Below are 21,427 nucleotides of genomic sequence, written 5' to 3'. Positions count from 1 at the left end.
TGGGAATGTGAACAGGTGCAGCCACTCTGGAAAACTGTGTGGAGGTTCCTCAAAGAGTTAAAAATAGATCTGCCCTACGACCCACCAATTGCACTGCTGGGGATTTACCCCAAAGATACAGATGCAATGAAATGCCGGGACACCTGCACCCCGATGTTTATAGCAGCAATGTCCACGATAGCCAAACTGTGGAAGGAGCCTCGGTGTCCATCGAAAGATGAATGGATAAAGAAGATGTGGTCTATGTACACAATGGAATATTACTCAGCCATTAGAAATGACAAATACCGGGATCCCTGGGTGGCGCAGAGGTTTAGCGCATGCCTTTGGCCCAGGGCGCGATCCTGGAGACCCAGGATCAAATCCCACGTCGGGCTCCCGGTGCATGGAGCCTGCTTCTCCCTCTGCCTGTGTCTCTGCCTCTCTCTCTCTCACTGTGTGCCTATCATAAATAAATAAAAATTAAAAAAAAAAAAAAGAAATGACAAATACCGACCATTTGCTTCGGCGTGGATGGAACTGGAGGGAGGGTATTATGCTGAGTGAAATAAGTCAATCAGAGAAGGACAAACATTATATGGTCTCATTCATTTGGGGAATATAAAAAATAGTGAAAGGGAATAAAGGGGAAAGGAGAAAAGATGAGTGGGAAATATCAGAAAGGGAGACAGAACATGAGTGACTCCTAACTCTGGGAAACGAACTAGGGGTGGTGGAAGGGGAGGTGAGTGGGGGGTGGGGGTGACTGGGTGACGGGCACTGAGGGGATGAGCACTGGATGTTATTCTATATGTTGGCAAATTGAACACCAATAAAAAATAAATTTATAAAAAAAAACAAAGAATAAGAAAAACCTCTCCTGATACAGAGGAAGTTGATATAGAGTATCTTAATCTATTGCTCTGTGACAAATTATTCCAAAACTTACCACATTAAGACAATAAACATTATTATTTCACAGTCTCTGTGGGTCATTGGGCGTGGCTTAGCACGGTGGTTCTGTTCAGGCTGATACTCACGTGGCTATTGATCTAAAACAAAACAAAACAAAACAAAACAAAAAAAATGCAATCATGTTCTTAGGCAAGAGCCATCTTCCTCCCCAGTCTAGGAAAGAAGGGAAGAGTCAAAATCACTTTCATTTTTCCAATTACATTCAGCAGTATTGCAGCACACCATAGCACTTCTCCTACTTGGTACTGAAGATAGAAGCCAACCACAGATACAATACAAGCCTATGTTGACGAGACCTCTCTTAGTAGCCCAAGCCCAGGAGATCAAAGGATCTTTCAGAGAGAATCAACCAGCCTGGGTACAAGTGCTTGAGATTTGCTATCTCCCTGACTCAGCTTTGTCCTTTTTTCTCACAAAATTAACTTGGAAATCTGGCCTCTTTTTCCTATCATCCGATGCCAGGTGCCTATCTCTAGTTTACTCACGCCTGTTCTTGCAATGAATTATTAAGATGACACTATTTCTCCTCAAACCCTGCAGATGTCTCTTCTCTTTCCCAAAGTTTCCCATGCAAGAGGGTAGCAACAACCATAGCACCTGGTGATGCTCAACAAATACCAAGGGAGTTTTGTTTCAGGGAAACTTTCTTTCAGGAACAGTATGAAACACTCAGAAAAGGTTGGGCTCTGGAATCAAAAAGATCGGAGTTTGAATCCTGGCTTTGGCAATTACATGTAATATAACCTTGAACTTAGTTCATTAAGCCTCATTACAGGACTTTGGAAAATAAGAATAATAATGCATAACTCAAAAGATTTGGGTTATAAATGACTTTTACATCTGTAAAGGATTCCGATCTGTGCACATGGCAGTGGGGCAGATATGGTTTTAAGAATTTTGCTGATTTTTCAAATTTGGTAAATCTGATGCCAAGTCCTCCCACTCACCAGGGGTTGAGAAATGCAATTGATGAATCTAGCATAAGTAACATTTGAATGAGTTAAGTCCTCAATTGCCAATTGGAAGTTAATAAATAATGTCCAAAATTAATGAGAATTAGCCTGTTATTTCTATAAAATACCATATTATATGGAAATATGGGTATAAGGACCAGAAAAAATAGATGAAAAGTAGTTCCTATAGGAAGAAAAGCGATATGCTGATCACATAAGATAGAGAACTGATTTTTTTGTTGTTGTCACAAAATACTGTCATTTCCATATGCACAGAGGTTCCTTTATATCTATTATCTGGTCTCAGAGTAAAAAAATTCTAATAGGTTGAAAGCCCTAAATGTTTCTTTGTATAAAACATTTTGCAAGGGCGCTTAGGTGGCTGAGTAGGGTAAGTGTCCTGCTCCTGATTTCAGCTCAGGTCATGATCTCAGGACTGAGATAAAGCCCTGTGTACTGGGTTCTGTGCTGGGTGTGATGCCTACTTAAGATTCTTTATCCCTCTCCCTCAGCCCCTCCCCTCCTCCCTCTAAAACAAAACAAAACATTTTGCAGTTAGGCAAAACAACCTACAGAAACATGTAAGACCATGACATAAAGATTGCCCAGGATTTCCTTGTGCCAAAATATTTTCTTAAGTGTTACCTGGATGTTATTCAGTCCTTTGTCCAAATTCTACCATGAATTCATTCTGGATCATTAGACAAGCTGCTCCACTTCTATGAGACTTAAAGTCCTTATTTATAATGTTAGATCCATTTAAAAAGCTTCCTTCCAAAACCTGTTATTATTATTTCTGTCTTTGTAACTAGCTATCAGAATGGAGACTGGATGATTTTTGAAGCCACTCTCAGATTTAAAATGTTGCACACTGAGCAGATGATTCTTGTATTTGTGTCTCTTTTGCAACAGCTATTCTGCTTGTGTGCAGTTGTGTGACCTTCCATTCTCATTTCTTAGATCCCTGTGATACGAAGCAGTCTCAATTTCAGTGTCTGATGAAATCCTCTCCTTCCTCTCTCCTGGATTTCAAGCAAAGTCTAAAAAGAAACACAACCAGGCACCATGGGATCTGCAGATGGCTCATAAAACATAAACTGAATCACAAACACAGAACAAGCAGAGGACAGAGAGAAACAGCTTGAGGTTAGATGTTTTAGAATTTTCTAAGAAAATCCAAGAGCCACACCTCAGGCTGCATTTGATACTGATGTTTCTTTATTGATATAAGGTTGGGGGGCTTGAAAATCTGCAGTATATACAACACCAGTAAATACTAAAATTCACTATTCTAAATAATTCAAAGGAAAGACAGCTTAGTTTTATTTTACATTGAATTACATATTTTCAAAGGTTAGTTCTTCTAAATCCAGAAATTACTCTGCAGACAAGACTTATGGAGGTATGTTTTATTTTAAGATTGGCAAAATATTTTAAAACAATCATGAGATTATTGTAATTTTTTAAAATAAAGCACACTTCTGTTTAAAATCCTGTAAACCTCGTTTTTCTACCAGGTTTCCTTAGAAGACAAATATTTTTGTTGCTCTCATAAATCTCAACCTCAAAGGATTCTTCCATTTTCAGATTTGTTCTGAGTTCCCAGCTATGTGGCCATAAAACCATCCACACAGACCTTCAGGGAAAAGACCTATCTGGTCATCTGGGGTGTCCCTTCTGTCACCAAGTATTGCTCAAAATTCTCCCCTGAGGCATCTTCTCCAGTGATTTGTGCAACTTTACAATAGCTCAAGAAATTGTGCGTCCATGGCTTCTTTTAAATGAATTTCCATCATTACAATTAAACTTACCTCACTTTTCTCATGACGCTCAACTCCATCCTGATGTCTGTCTTTGCTTGGCAATGACATCTAGATTTTTTTAAATGGCTGTCTGCTTGTTTGCAAGGCATTTAGCACCATCATTGACACTTATCCCCAAATTCTTCTGCATGTCCCTAGCATCTTGGCATTTCTTCCCTGTTGTATTTGTTCTGGGCAGAAAAAAAGATTTTTTTCTCTCCTGGCACCTCAGTTAGTGCAGCCAAATACCGGCTCTATCTTGCTTTCTTTTTTTTTTTTTTTTTAATTTTTATTTATTCATGATAGGCACACAGTGAGAGAGAGAGAGGCAGAGACACAGGCAGAGGGAGAAGCAGGCTCCATGCACCGGGAGCCTGACGTGGGATTCGATCCCGGATCTCCAGGATCACGCCCTGGGCCAAAGGCAGGCGCCAAACCGCTGTGCCACCCAGGGATCCCTCTATCTTGCTTTCAGGACATCACCAGATTTTCCACTTGGGACACCTCAGGGTCCTTCATATTTGCAGCCTTTCTTTTCCAACAAATATTCTTTGACTGGCAGGTGCTGAAGATACCACATAAGCAGGAGAGACCAAGTCCTTGTCCTCAGGAAACTAACATGCTAGGGAGAGATAAACAACAAAAAATTTTGAATTGTTCTGTCATGTTGGGTAGAAAACAGCTATGAAGCAAAATAAAGCACAGTAAGGGCATACGGAGTGGTGGGGTGCTACTTCAGATGGGGGAGTGAGAGAAGAGCTCTGTGAGGAGATGGTGTTTGAACAAAGGCTTGAGTGACACAAAAAACTCAAGCCAGGAAACATGAGAAAAATGTAATATGGTATTTAGCACACATGGTAAATGTAGCTGGGCTGCAATTTTCCTTTTGGGTAAAGCGAAACTTAGTAAAATTCCTCATTTTGTTTTCCACAAACTAGTGTTACCACTTCTTTCAAGTTTAACTAAATACTTCCACTACTCAAATGAACGTTGAGTGCCTGTGATCATGGGGTTCAGACACCATACGCCCTTGTCCATCAAAGGAAGAATCAAGAAATAGTTGAGCTGAAAGGGAATATTACAAGTCCTTTGTGGGGGAAGAGTACCTTGCTTATCTACTGCTATGTAACAAGACAACTGAAAACTTAGTGAATTATGACAATTTAATATCTCTCACAATTCTGTGGGTTGAGGCACTCAGCTGGGCACTTCTGTGGAACTCACTTGGGTTCTCTCATGTGGTTGCTGTCATATGATGAATGAGCCTGGGGTCCTCTGAGACTTGAATGGGCTCTAGTGTCCAAGATGTTGTCAGCACTCCCATGTCCAGTACCTCAGAGCTCCTCCATGACACCTCACTCTTCATGTGACCCCTCACCCACCACCCTCTCACTCACTCCAGCAGGACAGACTTCTTACATGCAGACTGGCTTCCAAACCACAAAAGCAGAGATGGTGAGATTTTCTGTCAAGGCTTTAGACAGTGTCACTTCTCCCACATTCTACAGGTTAAAATGGAGGCATGGGGTCAGTCCCCGTCAGGCTGCAAGGAGACTACACAAGGGTGTTAAAATAGAGGCAGAGTTCACTGGGGGCCATCCTTGGAGACAGCTGCCACCTCTGGCAATCTGATGTGACTTGCCCAAGTCATGCATTTACTCAGTGGCTGAACGAGAATTCAAGCAACCAGTTTCTTCACTTTGCTTTCCTTTTTTAACCTGAACTGATCCAAAATTCTTTTTGAGCCTAAAGTAAATAATTACATGAAGCTCAATGACACAAAATAGCATTAATTCCCTGCACCTCCCAATTGGTCCCCTCCTCTTCCCTAAGCCAGAGCCCTCCTGCAACATACTGTTGATTTTGTTCAATTATGATATACATGATATATATATGTATGATATTGTGTATATGATATATATATGGTATGTATATATATATGTATGGTATATATAATTATGGTGTATATATATGGTATGAAATATAGTAATGTATATAATTACAGTGTGTGTATATATATGTGTGTGTATATACATAGTTTCATGTCCAAAGCACTGATTTAACAGCACTTAGAGCTCAGGAGTAACTTCTAGAAACTGTCACTAGTACTTCAAAGAGCTGCTAATCAGATATATCAGCCAAAATTTAAAGATAAAGCCAAGAGGAGTCATGTCCTTTCAATGTCATACTGAGGCATGCCTTAACAAGCCCACCAAAAGATTATTCAATTATCTAGGAGAACATACCTGTGTTTGACTTTGCTGTCCACTAATTTGATTCTGTGAAGTTTCATAACGGAGACTTCTATCCAGGAGAAACACTAATGATTTCTTTCTAGTACATAACATAACCCATAAAACAATGGCCTTTATTTGCCCTATAGAGCATCAATGCATTTTATATCTAACCTAGCAATTTATTCTAACATTTGTTTAAATGTTTGTAAATAAATACTCAGTCCTTCAAATCTTCCGTGAGCCAACTTTACTGGCTTCCTTATTAATGAGTGGAAGAAATCTATGACACAAGCTCAATCTGTATTTCTATGAGAGATTTTCAACTTTCTGAAAGTTATAATGCGACACTACAAAGGCTCCAAGAGAACTTCCTGGGGGCAAGCAAGACTGACACAGGCTGGGCCATTATTCTTGTCTATGCAGAGTTGGTTGACTATCCTATTTGGCAGTAAAATTTTGCCAGAATTATTCATGGGAGCTTCACTTCACAGTGCTCAGGGCTCTTATTCTGAGATATAAGCAGCTCAGGGAGGAAAATGCTGAACAGTTAAATTCCAACCAGATTTTTACCACCTGGAAAGATACCAAAACAGGCAAAAGGGAAGTCAGCCAGTAGAACTTTCTGGAGAAAGACCACCATTTCTGTTAATTCAATACTGAAATTTTTTTCTTTTGATTGGAGAAATTAACAATCCCTATGCACCTACAGCCACAGCACATATAAGAATTATCACGGGAAAATCTTGTGTAGGCTCTTCTATTGCTCTACTCAGTGGCTATTTTGGGTTCTCAAGAGGTATAAAGGAATCCAGCCCTCTGTCCCCACCACATTACTGGGTTTTCCTCTCCTCCTTTTCTTCACAAGCACATATGGTAAACAAAATCTCATGCCACAAATGTGGGAGTATAAGACATGTGATATGTTTTCCTTCACCTGAGCTTTATTTCTGTTGTGCTGGCTGATGGAAACACAATCAGGTTCAACTCAGAGCCACTGTACTGGGTGCAGAATAGTTCAAAAGGATGTGAGAATGCTGGGGCACTGTGTATGTCACCAACATGCTCTGTCTCCTCTAGCACCTGAATGTGGTTGCTGTCACTACATCCCTCACTTCCAGCTCCCACTCCACCTTGGCTGACAATCAGCTCAATCCTGGGGTCTCTGGATCTCCCAGAAGATACAATTCTGTTCTCATATCTTTCCAGAGATTCTGAAGCTAGATACTACTGGCCCACTCTGTCTAGATGTCCCACACAGCTATTTCTACTCTATGGCTCTCTTAGTTCAAGAAAAATTATCCACAACTTGAAAATAAGATGAAAACATGGCTTAATTAGTGTTCCTTAAAATTAATTGTGAAGCCCTCTTATAGGGTCATCTGATGCTCTCACCTTTTATCGTCATCCCTTCCCCAAAGAGAAAAAGTTACTTACATTCCAGTTTAATTTTAATTAATTAATATAAGCTAATTAATTTAATTAATAATCAATTTGTTGACTAATTGGTGTAATTTACCCCTAATAAGAAAAAGTAAATAATCAGGAATAAGATTTTCCAGGTAGGATTGAGCTTTGGAGGGTCATATATCACTGTAATACCTAAGTATTTTTTTTCACCCACCAAGAACCAATTTTCACCTTCCAAAATGCAGTAAATACCACCCCTCAATTGAGAATTCATCTTTTTTTTTTTTTTTTTGAGAATTCATCATTTAAAGAGAAGTAACTTTGACTCACTACTTACTATTAAGGAAGGGCCTGACTCTTACAGGAAATTGTTAAGTTCCATATTATCTCTGTCCAATAAACTTGCAAATTATTTCTATTCACAAATCAAGTAACCCCAAAACTTACAACTGTTTTGCCCTATAAGATCGCATTATTCATTTACAGATCACATTCTTATACTTTCCTTGAACTAGCTTTATTTACTATCCAACTGGTTCCTTCACTAAAAGTTAAAAATTCATTTTTTCTCATATGCTCACTATATATTTATATTACAGTCATGTTGTTACTTGGTGAAAACTATTGACCTTTGCCATTTTAAGAAACTAGAAACTACCAACAAAGATGATAACATAGGTCCTCTCTGTTCTCAGATCTCTCTGGTCCCCAACTCATCAGGACCCAGACAGGGTGGAGCAGAACCTGGGGCTCATTTGTGGGGGATCCTATGGGCATCTAACTCTCATTATTCTTTCTCTGACCTTCTCCATCCCCATCCCTGATAATCTTTATCTTCTTATAGAAGGCTGGGGATACAGAGGGTAAGTGACTTTCCCCAGAAAGAAAAATGTTTCCAAGACTCATTCAGAACTTAGACTTCATGGCTCAAAAACTCAGGATCTCAAAAATCAGATCAAGACAGCATATAGATGGGTCCTGCTTTTTTTGAGGTCCCATCTATATGTTGTCTTGATCTGATTTTGAGAGTGTAGGGATAGAGGAAACATTCCTCAACATCTTAAAAGCCATCTACAAAAAGTCCACAGCAAATATCATTCTCAATGGGGAAGCACTGGCAGCCTTTCCCCTAAGATCAGGAACATGACAGGGATATCCACTCTCACCACTGCTATTCAACATAGTACTAGAAGTCCTAGCCTCGCAATCAGACAACAAAAAGAAAAGACATTCAAATTGGCAAAGAAGAAGTCAAACTCTCCCTCTTTGCCGATGATATGATAATCTACATAGAAAACCCAAAAGACTCCACCCCAAGATTGCTAGAACTCATACAGCAATTGGCAGTGTGGCAGGATACAAAATCAATGCCCAGAAGTCAGTGGCATTCTATACACTAACAATGAGACTGAAGAAAGAGAAATTAAGGAGTCAATCCCATTTACAATTGCACCCCAAAGCATAAGATACCTAGGAATAAACCTAACCAAAGAGGTAAAGGATCTATACCCTAAAAACTACAGGACACTTCTGAAAGAAATTGAGGAAGACACAAAGAGATGGAAAAATACTCTATGCTTGTGGATTGGAAGAATTAATATTGTGAAAATGTCGATGCTACTCAGGGCAATTTACATGTTTAATGCAATCCCTATCAAAATACCATGGACTTTCTTCAGAGAGTTGGAACAAATTATTTTAAGATTTGTGTGGAATCAGAAAAGACCCCGAATAGCCAGAGGAATTTTAAAAAAGAAAACCATAGCTGGGGGCATCACAATGCCAGATTTCAGGTTGTACTACAAAGCTGTGGTCATCAAGACAGTGTGGTACTGGCACAAAAACAGACACATAGATCAATGGAACAGAATAGAGAATCCAGAAGTGGACCCTCAACTTTATGGTCAACTAATATTCGACAAAGGAGGAAAAACTACCCACTGGAAAAAAGACAGTCTCTTCAATAAATGGTGCTGGGAAAATTGGACATCCACATGCAGAAGAATGAAACTAGACTACTCTCTTGCACCATACACAAAGATAAACTCAAAATGGATGAAAGATCTAAGTGTGAGACAAGATTCCATCAAAATCCTAGAGGAGAACACAGGCAACACCGTTTTTGAACTTGGCCACAGTAACTTCTTGCAAGATACGTCCATGAAGGCAAGAGAAACAAAAGCAAAAATGAACTATTGGGACTTCATCAAGGTAAGAAGCTTTTGCACAGCAAAAGATACAGTCAACAAAACTCAAAGACAACCTACAGAATGGGAGAAGATATTTGCAAATGATGTTATCAGATAAAGGGCTAGTTTCCAAGATCTATAAAGAACTTATTAAACTCAACAGCAAAGAAACAAACAATCCAATCATGAAATGGGCAAAAGACATGAACAGAAATCTCACAGAGGAAGACATAGACATGGCCAACAAGCACATGAGAAGATGTTCTGCATCACTGGCCATCAGGGAAATACACATCAAAACCACAATGAGATACCACCTCACACCAGTGAGAATGGGGAAAATTAACCAGACAGGAAACCACAAATGTTGGAGAGGATTTGGAGAAAGGGGAACCCTCTTGCACTGTTGGTGGGAATGTGAACAGGTGCAGCCACTCTGGAAAACTGTGTGGAGGTTCCTCAAAGAGTTAAAAATAGATCTGCCCTACAACCCACCAATTGCACTACTGGGGATTTACCCCAAAGATACAGATGCAATGAAACGCCGGGACACCTGCACCCCGATGTTTATAGCAGCAATGTCCACGATAGCCAAACTGTGGAAGGAGCCTCAGCGTCCATCGAAAGATGAATGGATAAAGAAGATGTGGTCTATGTATACAATGGAATATTACACAGCCATTAGAAACGACAAATACCCACCATTTGCTTGGATGTGGATGGAACTGGAGGGTATTATGCTGAGTGAAATAAGTCAATCAGAGAAGGAAAAACATTATATGGTCTCATTCATTTGGGGAATATAAAAAATAGTGAAAGGGAATAAAGGGGAAAGGAGAAAAGATGAGTGGGAAATATCAGAAAGGGAGACAGAACATGAGTGACTCCTAACTCTGGGAAACGAACTAGGGGTGGTGGAAGGGGAGGTGAGTGGGGGGTGGGGGTGACTGGGTGACGGGCACTGAGGTGGGCACTTGACGGGATGAGCACTGAGTGTTATTCTATATGTTGGCAAATTGAACACCAATAAAAAATAAATTTATAAAAAAAATCAGATCAAGCTTTGAACCTCAAGAACCAATAAATTAGCTCTTTTGTTTTCTCCTTTTGCTTGTACTAAAGTGTACTCAAGATGCTTTGAGGTCTAGTTTGAAGAGGAAAGGCCTGGAGGGTAAAAAGATATTGTTAAGGAGAAAACAACTTGATAAATGTAAAGATTTAGTATAGATAAATAAATAAAATAAATATACTAATCTAGTATTAATATGATATTATTAATAAAATAAATATATTTATCTTTATGAGTTAAATCAGGGTACACCTTGTTTAACTCTGAAAGTTATTGCTGCTGACTTGCTAGAGGTCATTCACAGATCTTTTTTTCTTAAGGTTTTATTTATTTATTTGAGAGAGTGAGAGAGTGAGCAAGGAGGGATATAGGCAGAGGGAGAAAGAATCTAAAGTAGACTCCACACTGAGGCAGAGGTCGACATGAGGCTCAATCTCACCACCCTGAGACATGATCTGAGCCAAAACCAAGAGTCAGATGCATAACCAACTGAGCCATCCCGGAGCCCTGGTCATTCACAGATTTTTAAAAAGACTCCAGGCAGACTTGACAGGGTGGTGGGTCCTAGGAGACCCAGGACTGTCACCATCTGCTGTAGTAAGTCAGAGCATCACTTCTTTTGATAACATTTTTTTAAATCCATATTAGCCAAACAAGAGCACAACTTTTAGAAGTAACTGATACTCTCTCAAGCCTTGTTCAGTTGTCTGAGCATATTCACCAAAAATGAGTGGTCAATATGAAAGACTGTTTGTCAAATTATTTCTACTCCTTCCTTTACCACTAGAAAACAAACTCTAGGGACCCAATCTATAACATCCTCAAAGCTCTTCCTGGCTAATCACAGCATCTCTCCCTTTACTTTCTGCTTTTTCTCTTTCACCACCTCCCTACAATACCCTCAGCCCATGGCCAACCTTTCCACAGCAACTTGCCCTCCTAAAATCATCTGGGGTTTTTTTTATACCTCAGTGAGATTTCTATTCAATGCAATATACCTTTTCTAGTGTTATAAATCCTGTCTTTACCTGTGCAGGCTTTTGTAGCAGCACAGAGAATTTTAAGGCTCAGTGGAGAGGCAAAGATATTCAGGTGGGAAGGGGTAGAGGAACAGAGCTGATTCTATGATCTATACAATAATATTGTCAACATGCAGTAATAAGGACAAGGTAAGAGGATGAGTGATTCCAAATCTCCCAGGGGATATGCTAACATTTGTCAAGTTGATATTTTTGGCCAGCACTTTCAACTCTCACTTGGAGTTCTAATAGAAATCCAAGTTCCAGCAATTCCTTTTGCATTATGAAGGAAAAACATTAACAATATGGAGGGAGCAGTGAGTTCTTCCATTAATGTGTGTCTTAATGAGCCCTCCTATTACTATGTACAGCCGTCTCAATCCCCCTATCATGAGGCAAAGGGAAACCATGAAGATACTCACAAAAATACAAGTACAGTTAGAGTATCAAAATTAAATGGAGAGTATATAAAGATCAACTGAAAGATCAATTGAAAAGTGTTTTTAAAATAAAAGGAGGGGCACTTGGTCAGTTAGTCACTTAACCGTGAGTTAACCCATTAAGTTACTGACTCTTGATTTATCAGCTCAGGTCATGATCTCAGCATCAGGAGATCCAGCTCCATCCAGCCCCACAGCAAGATCCACCCTCAGGGATGATCCTCTCCCTCTGTCCCCCCTCCTCACACACTTGCTCCCTCTTTTGAAAATAAATAAAATAACTCCTTAAAAAAATAAGAAATAAAAGGAAAGATTGGCTTCTGCTTCCAGCCACAAAAGAATTATAGGTATTATATTTGCCCTCATGAGGAAACAATGTGGAGCAAATATTTTGGACTGTAGGCATCAGACAGCTTGGAAGAGGTGAAATGCACGAGGTAAACTTCACATTCTCCCTAGCTTTCAATTTGGTGGCACTTTCCAAATCATAGAACAGAGAAGTAAAGACTAAATAAAGAGCAGAAGTCTCATGATGCACAGAAAACAGAATCTCATGGCTGCTTAGGTTGCTGGGATTTGTGAGACAGAGTAAAAGCTAAAACTATAGATTCTAGAAAAAAATCAGTGGAGAATATTTTTCAATTTTGGGGTAGGGAAAAAATTTTAGAACACACATTGTAGTAATTGTAAGAAAAATTGATAAATTAGATTCATCAAAACTAAGATATTTTGCTTTACAAAAGACACCATCAAGGAAAAAATCAGGCAAACAATATTTTGGAAGAAAAAATATACATGTAAATATTCATGCGTGTATGTGTATGTATGTGCATGTATACATATTTGTATATATGTGTATGTATACACATAATTGTATAAGACAAATGACTTCCTTATATATGTTATACAGAACTCTTATAACTCAATAACAATAAGACAACCCAATTTTTTGAGTGCACAAAGACTTAGACATTTCAAAAGGAAGATCCACAAATGGTTAATAAATACAAGAAAAAAATGTTCAATGTCTTATGTCATCAGGTAAATGCAAAGGATATCCATAATGAAATCCCATTACATACCCACTAGAATTGTTAAAATTAAAAAACAACACCACCAAAAAAGGCTGTTGAGTAATTGGAACTTTCATACTTTTTTTTTTTTTTTTCAAACACACAAGGGTTTATTTACAAGCTCGAGCTTGGGTCCAAGTATACCCGACACAGCGGAGCAGGGACTTGGACCCCGAGGTGGGTTTCAGCTTAGTTTTTTATAGGCTGGTCTAGGGGATCTTCAGAAGGGGTGGAGGAATTTCTCAAGTTCTGTTTACATTTTGATATGGGGCCTTCAAGGGCATTGAGCTCTGTTCTTATTCTAATAGGGGCTTCCTGCCCTGGCTTGGGCTCTGTTCTCATTCTAATAGGGGCTTCCTAGGACTTTAAGCTGTAAGTTGTTTTCTTCCTGTAACTGAAGTAAGGTAACCTTCAGCTCTTATTCACAGGGGCCTGGGATGGCTGTACTTGTGATAACGCTGAACTTAAAGTGGAATGGCCTTAATTTTCTGGGCCTCCACATTTCCCCCTCTCAGAGGAACCTAAGGAAGGACCCAATCATGGGTCCAGGTTGCTCTCAGAGTGAGCCGGGGGGAATGATTAAACCAGGATTCTAACCAACCTTGTTGCTATTCTCGCTCCCATTTACATTCCAGGGAAGAAGCAACATCTTAGTTTAAGGCAGCACATAACCATCCCCACCCCACCCTTTGTTGTAAGAAGACGAAGTCTAATCCCCTTCTATTTTGAAAGACAACCTCAGACTAGGGAGTCTCGCAGGTGGGAAATAAGTGAGAACAGCGCAGTCTTAGCTTTAGGGGATTGTCCTTGTTCGGTTGGCTTTTCCTTTCTGGAACAAAGTCCTTGAGAACGGCATGTGGGTCAGCTGGCCGGATGTGGGTGTAGTGGACCCAGGGAGTAATCCCGTCGACCTTGAGAGCGGTGGGAGTGGTCAGGATCACGATGTAAGGTCCCTTCCAGCGAGGCTGAAGTGTCCGGTGTTGGTATCTCCGCACGTACACCCAGTCACCTGGCCGATATCGATGGGGATCCGGGAGTGGCCCAGTCTCATAGAGGGCCCCCAGCTTAGGCCACACCTTCTCATGAGTTCGTTGTAACATTTGGAGGGAGAAAGGAAGTTGGTGATCATCAAATTCAGCAAGCACCTCAGGTTTTAAATTGGGGATAATAGGTGGAGGAAGACCAAACATGATCTTGTAGGGAGTCAGTCCCATCTTATATGGGGAGTTCCTCACCCTATATAGGGCGAAGGGGAGGAGAGTCACCCAGGCCCACCAGTCTCCAGGGCTAATTTAGTTAAGGTCTCCTTTAATGTTCTGTTCATCCTCTCTACCTGTCCTGAGCTCTGGGGCCTATATGTACAATGTAATTTCCAATCTGCCCCAAGTACTAGTGCCACTCCCTGTGTTACCTTAGAGATGAATCCTGGGCCGTTGTCTGACCCAATTCTAACAGGAAAACCATACCTCGGTAAGATGTCTTCCAGCAGTTTCTTGGTCACGGTCTGTGCCATTTCATGTTTGGTGGGCCTCTGTCCATCCTGAAAAAGTATCTACAAACACTAATAAATACCTGTATCCGTATTTTCCAGGTTTTACCTCAGTGAAGTCCACTTCCCAGTAGGCTCCTGGGTGGTCCCCCCGGAGCTGGGTGCCCGGGTTAGATCCATGGGCGGTGGCATTAGTTAACCGGCATGCATGGCAGCTCGCCACAATCTGCTCGATCTTTGCTCAAGAGTCTTTAATAGTGATCTTTGCATGTCGTATGAGGTCTTCCATCTTCCTTGTTCCCATGTGAGTACTCCGATGCATTTTGGATAGGACTCACCGTCCCAGTTCCTCTGGCAGGATGATGCTGGAGTCTGCGGCCCTCCACCAGCCATGCAAGCACTGGGTCATAGGCAAGCATTTGATCCAATGTAAGTCAGCATCAGTATAGTTGGGGGTGTCACGCAGGGTCGGTGCCCCCGGATCGGGTAGCGTGGTAGCTAAGACCTGGGTCACCAAAAGGGCTGCCTCCTTTGCTTTTAAATCGGCCAGCCAGTTTCCCCTGGCTACTGGCATGTCTGCCTTTTGGTGCCCCGGACAGTGGATGATGGCTAGGGCCTTGGGCAGTCAGAGGGCCCTCAGGCATTCAAGAATCTCCGTTTTGTTTTTAACAGTCTTTCCCTCTGCTGTCAGAAGCCCTCTGTCTCTCTGTAAAGGGCTCCGTGGATGTGAGCGGTGGTGAAGGCGTACCTGCTGTTGGTGTAGATGTTGATTCGTTTACCTTCCCCCATGGTCAGCGCCTTGGCCAGTGCAATCAGTTCTGCCCCTTGAGCTGATGTTCCAGCTGCCAGTGGCTCTGCCCAGACGGTCTTCGTCTCCGTGGTTACAGCTGCCCCCGCATATCTGACTGCTTCTCGGACAAAACTGCTGCCGTCCGTGTACCGGGTGGCGTCCCCATTCGCCAGTGGCTGGTCCTGGAGATCAGCTCTGATTCCGTGCACCTGTGCCAAAATTTCTTGACAGTCATGCAGAGGCGGGTCCCAGTCTGGGTTAGGGAGTCGAGAGGCATGGGGTATTGGTGGACCCTGACAGGGTCTGCCCCCCGGCTTTAGTTCTATGTATATGGTCAGTCGGTACCAGCCCAGTTTCTGCCCACGCTTGGGGAATTCCTGCAGCCAAGGGTCAATGTCAGTCATTGGGGCTGAGGGCGTTTGGTGGAGACGATAGAGATGATATTCGTCTTCTAAACTCAGGACAAGCACCTGAATAGAGTGCCCCTTCTTGTTTAGGACTTTTGCCCCTTCGGGGTGGAAGCAAATTTGTGCCCCCATCTTGGTGAGCAAATCCCTACCTAACAACTGGTAGGGACACTCAGGGATGACCATGAAGGAGTGGGATACCCGGCCTGTGCTAAAATCCACAGTTCTTCGGGTAGTCCATGAGTATTGTTTGGTACCCGTGGCCCCTTGCACCCATGAAGTTTTGTTTGCCAATTTCCCTTGGGGTTGTAATAAAACCGAATGTTGTGCCCCAGTGTCCACTAGGAATTCAACAGGTTGCCCCTCTACTTTAAGAGTTACCCTGGGCTCGGGGAGGGGTGCCAAACCCCGACTCCCCTAATCATCCATTTTCAAGATCTTGGCAGGGGCCTTAGATCTTTTGTTAGGGCAGCTTTTCACCCAGTGGCCCTCTTCTTTGCAATAAGCACATTGGTTTTTGTTCAGCTTAGGGCACTCCCGAGGGGGACCAGGGCCATCCTCCTTACCTGTCCCTGAAGCCAGCTTCTTGAGGTGCCTCCGTCTTTCCTGTGGGTCGTCCATGGTTGTGGCCAGCAGGATCTTGGCCACGTTTCGGGTCTGCCGGTCACTTAGTTTGGTTTGTTGTTCTTCTGGACGTTCTCTATTATTATAGACTTGTTCTGCTACTATCACTAAGTCCTGCAAGCTCTTCTCTCCCAGTCTCTCTACGCTCTGCAATTTCTTTTTAATGTCCGGAGCGGCCTGGTTAACAAAAGCCATGATAATTGTGGCCTTTGTTTCCAGGGCTTCTGGGTTTATAGGGGTGTACTGCCTAAAAGCCTCTATGACTCTAAGAAGGCTGCTGGACTCTCATCCTTACCCTGTCTCACATCATAGACCTTGGCCAGATTGGTAGGCTTGCACGCGGCAGCCTTGAGACCTGCCATTAGAGTCTGGCGGTAGACCTGGAGTCTCTCTTTACCTTCAGCTGAGTTGTAGTCCCAGGTGGGGGGGGATAAAGGGAAGGCAGCATTTATGAGGTCTGGGTTTTGAGTCTGCTGTCTGTCCTCTCCCAGGACAGACTTCCAGGCTTCCACCTGAATTCGTTCTCTCTCCTCGGTGGTGAAGAGAACCTGCAAGAGCTGTTGGCAGTCATCCCAAGTAGGCTGGTGGGTAAAGAGAACAGTATCTAAAAGCCCGATTAGATCTCTCGGATTATCAGAGAACTTTGCATTTTGGGTTTTCCAATTATATAAATCACTGGTGGAGAGTGGCGAATATAACATTAGCTGTTCGCCAGTCTCGTCGGGGGTCCCCATGGCGCAGAGAGGAAGGGTGGTGGAGTCGGCTGGCCCCACATTCAGAGGTGGGGCCGACCAGTGGGTCGGACCGCGTGTCCCCGCTGCTGGCCCGCGCACAGGGACTCCCTTGTCAGGGAGGGGTGGTGCCCCTTCTGCAGCCCCCGGTGTCTCCAATGGAGGGGCGGAAGGGGGGGGGTGCCCGGTAAGGCGGCGGGAGAATCAGGTCCTCCGGGGAGGAACCCTGGAAGACTGGATGAAGGGGAGCTTGGGGCGTAGAGTCGGTCTCCTTCTCGGCTTTCCGCAGGGCTAGAATCTTGGTAGGTCCTGCTTTAGGGGGTAAAAATGGTTTTAGCCAAGGAGGGGGATTCTCGATCATGTCCTGCAAGATCAGGATGTTGGGCACCTGGTCAGGGTGGCCGTCCGGTTTGTCCCTGAAGATCACGGCCTTAACCTGTAAGATAATAGGTAGGTAGAAAGTTCCTTCTCAGGGCCATCCCACGCCAAAGGTTGGCCATTCTGATATGCAATAGATTTGAAATCTCCATCTCCTTATGTAAACAGTTATGACAGTTAACAAAGACACAGTAACACAGACAAATGCACAAACAGTTAACAAGGACATAGTAACACAGACAAATGTTCCAGTGTGGCCGCAGAGACAAAACAGAAAGCAACCCAAAGGTCTGGCACCTGGCCCTCCTTACAGATGAGGACCCCGTCCTCCCGGTGGAGGCAAGGGACGTCTCCTCAAGACCCCCTGGTCGACAGCCCGCCAGCGCGTCCGCCTAAGCCAATGCCAACCTAATACAGATTGGAATTCCTTCAGGTTAGAGCTCTCAGAAATATGCGCGCAAAAGGTGGAAAAAGTTGAGTGCACTCACCACACGTGAAACCCTCCGGATAGGGTCCTGGGGGTCTCTCGGATCCCGGAGGAGCCCCCAGATGTTGTGCCCAAGATCGCGAATCCGAGAAACCACCAAGGAGCCAACACCGATGCAAACGAGGGTTTACTTACAAGCTCGAGCTTGGGTCCAAGTATACCCGACACAGCGGAGCAGGGACTTGGACTTCATACATTTCTTTTGAGAACTTTCATACATTGCTGTTGGGAATCACCATTGTACACCCACTTTAGAAATACGTGAGTGATTTTTTTAAAAGTTGTATGTAACCTCTACGTTATGACACAACAGTTCCACTGCTAGGTTATTACAGAAGAGAAATGTATACATATGTCCACCAAACCTATGTATAAGAACTTTTCATAGCAGCTTTACTCAACTAGAAACAATCCACATCTTCAGCCACAGGAGTACAGATAAATAAACTGTAGTTTATTATAACAATGGAATACTGTTCAACAGTAAAAGAATGAACTATTGATATAATCTACTACATGGCTGAATCTCAAAAGCATTATGCTGAGCAAAACAATCCAGAAACAAGTGTTCTTACTGTATGTCTCCAATTATTAGAAATTCTAAGAGACAAAACTAATCAAAGGTGATAAAAATCAGAGCAATAGCTGCCTAATACAAGGTGTGGGGATTGAGAGGGAAAGGATACAAAGGAACTTTGGGGTGAGTTCCCATAAGTTGACATAGCTGTGTACACAGGTGTATATATTTGTCAAAGCTCATGAAGCAGTGTGCTTAAGATCTGTGTATTACATCGTATAGAAATTATATCACCTTGATTTAAAAAAAAAAAAAAGGAAAAGAGAAAAAAAACCTCAGTGATAATAAACAAAAGAATAATTCATAATATGGGTATTGAGGTTGAGAAAGTGAATGAGTCCAGTGACAAAAGTAAAACTTTATTTTGCAAATCATAGGTTTCATTTATTTGTTTCAGTAAATTGACTGAAGACCAATCAATTGCTGACAATAAAAAAAATTTTGATAATAGATCGCTGTGTATTTTCTATCATAAAATCCAGAGGATTTCAAAAGATTTGATTGACACAAGACTTCTTCCACCCATATCTGCTTATTTATGCTCTAGTATTTCTCAGCACTTCTACAAAAATAAAAAATAGAAAAATACCAAGGCAAAAGGAAGAGAAAAATCTAGGGTAAATGAGTGGATAGTGTGCAACTACAAGTTAATTTCTTTCCCTGAAACCACAAACTACAAGTTCCCCTCCCATCTGTTCATCTGCGTTTAAGGCCTTTGAAGTAAAAAATGCAGAAACCAAGTCCCCAGCAATGTGGTTGTCTGTAGCTACCATTTCCTGGGCATGCACACAGTGTCTCTTCTCTTCTCTAGTGGTGGTAAATTAACAATCTTCATTGTTTGGCTAACAGTGTTGCTAGAAAACGAGTCCAGTATGTTACAGAAAAGGAATGAACACAACTGAGTTAAAACAACAAAGCATAAAAGCCTCATTTATCCTGAGGAATAGAAACATGTTAAGCTCAGATTTGGTTTATTTTTCCAAGTGGCATTTGAGAAACTGGTTGGCATGCCAAATCCTAATGCAGCAAAGATGCAAAGGGATTCTTGTCACTTACTACTTAAAACCCAACCACGTGGCCAGTTCTTAACATCAGAGACATCATCTTATACCACAACTTCTCTCAGTGGTCAAGAGATATCCATTTCCATTTTTTTAAGTTCCTGTCATATTCAAGATTTTTAAATTCCAAAATAGGTTACAAAACTGTGGAATATTTTTTATGTTGTCACTTAGCAAATTAACACTATTAATACTAATAATTTGTCATTAAAAATCACAATAAAATATAATTATGAAAATCACAACCAATAGGATTCATGAAAATATATTTCATAGTGGACTTCTGTGATATGATAAGATTTCAAGCCAAGAGGGTAGCTCTGTGGCTTACATGTTTGGAGTTAATATCAAAAGTCTGTAGGTGAGACCTGTGAACTTAGATAGTTTACATCTTTCACAAAATTAACTCATCCTACATCATTGATCTAAATGTAAAATGCAAAACTGTAAAACTTCTAGAAGAAAAGATGAAAAAAATATATACAACTTTGAATTTGATGATGAATTTTTATGTGCAACACCAAAAGCACAATCCATAAAAGAAAAAATAAGTAGTTTTATTAAAATTAATAACTTTTACACCAGGAAAGACATAGTTTCAAGAATGAAAGGACAAGCCACAGACTATGAGAAAATATTTGCAAACACATATCTGATAAGAACTCATATCCATCATAATCAAAGAATTTTGAAACTCGATGATAAGAGAATAAACAGTACAACTGAAATGGCCAAAAGATCTGAACAGACACTTCATCAAAGAAAACATACAGGTGGCAAATAAAGCATATAGAGAGATGCTTGACATCATTTGTAATTAGAAAATTGCAACCCAAAACCACAGGGAGATCCACTGTACACATATTAAAATGGTTAAAATCCAAAAAACTTATAATACCAATTGCTGACAAGGATGTAAAGTAACAGGAACTCTCATTCACTGTGGTTGGGACTGCAAAATGGTACAGCTGCTTTGGAAGACAGCTTGGCAGTTTCTCTCAAAGATAAACATAATTTAACCATAAAATTCAGCAATCACACTGCTAGGTATTCACTCATCTGATTTGAAAACTCAGATCCGTATGAAAGCCAGCATGTAAATGTTTATAAGCAGCATTTTTCATACTTTCCAAAAATTGGAGACAACCAAGATGTCCTGTAATATGAATGGATAAACAAAGTGGTATATCAATATGATGAACGACTATTCAGCAATCAAAAGCAATAAGCTATTGAACCAAGCAAAGACCTAGATGAATCTTAAATGCACATTGCTAAGTGAAAAGAGATGGTCTGAAAATGCTATTTATTTTCTGATTCTATTTCTAGGTCATTCTGGAAAAGACAAAATTAGTGAGCCAGTAACCAGATCAGAGATTGTCAGGTTTCAGGGGGGTGGAGGGTGGTGAAGAAGAGTCATTGAATTGGTAAAATAGAAAGCATATTTTAGGGTAGGGAAACTATTCCATATGCTACTACAGTGAAAGATACACGACACTAGGCATTTGTTAAAACCTACAGAACTTTACAGTATCAAGAGCGAGCCTTAATATATAAACATGTAAAAAAAATCATTTAGGTGGTCAGAGGATATGAGAATGGATTACAAAATGTGACAAAATAACTGACTCAAAAACATATGAAACGACTTCACTCAAAAGGGTGGGGAGCAAAGGTGCTGACCTAAGTCACTCTGGAAATGAGTGGTGTCTAAGCCTAAAGGCAAAAAGAACTACACAA

The 21,427-nt window shown here is 41.3% G+C and overlaps 1 protein-coding gene across 20 annotated transcripts in view; it reads right to left on the bottom strand.

Moving 5' to 3' along the window:
• Window positions 1-926: 926 nt before the first annotated feature.
• LOC140638488 (uncharacterized) overlaps window positions 927-21,427 on the bottom strand; it is a 111,818-nt gene continuing 91,317 nt past the window's right edge. For 17 of the 20 annotated variants that reach the window (XR_012035563.1, XR_012035565.1, XR_012035569.1 and 14 more), the window contains 3 exons: window positions 3,719-4,331; window positions 2,553-2,947; window positions 927-1,031 (listed from right to left, as the gene is read on the bottom strand). Coding sequence is in view for 17 of the 20 variants with exons in the window: in XM_072836003.1 (XP_072692104.1) it covers window positions 4,215-4,331 (117 nt within the window). In the remaining 3 variants the exon portion in view is untranslated. Of the gene's footprint in view, window positions 1,032-2,552; window positions 2,948-3,102; window positions 4,332-13,222; window positions 15,800-16,395; window positions 19,559-21,427 lie in introns of those variants that run through there. The other 3 variants (XM_072836031.1, XM_072836030.1, XM_072835910.1) reach the window with 3 other exon arrangements.

The sequence above is a fragment of the Canis lupus genome, chromosome 1 (genome assembly GCF_048164855.1).
Source record: "Canis lupus baileyi chromosome 1, mCanLup2.hap1, whole genome shotgun sequence".
Taxonomy (NCBI): domain Eukaryota; kingdom Metazoa; phylum Chordata; class Mammalia; order Carnivora; family Canidae; genus Canis; species Canis lupus.
The sequence above is the reverse complement of the archived record's forward strand: the minus strand, read 5'-3'. Positions and strand labels throughout refer to the sequence as shown.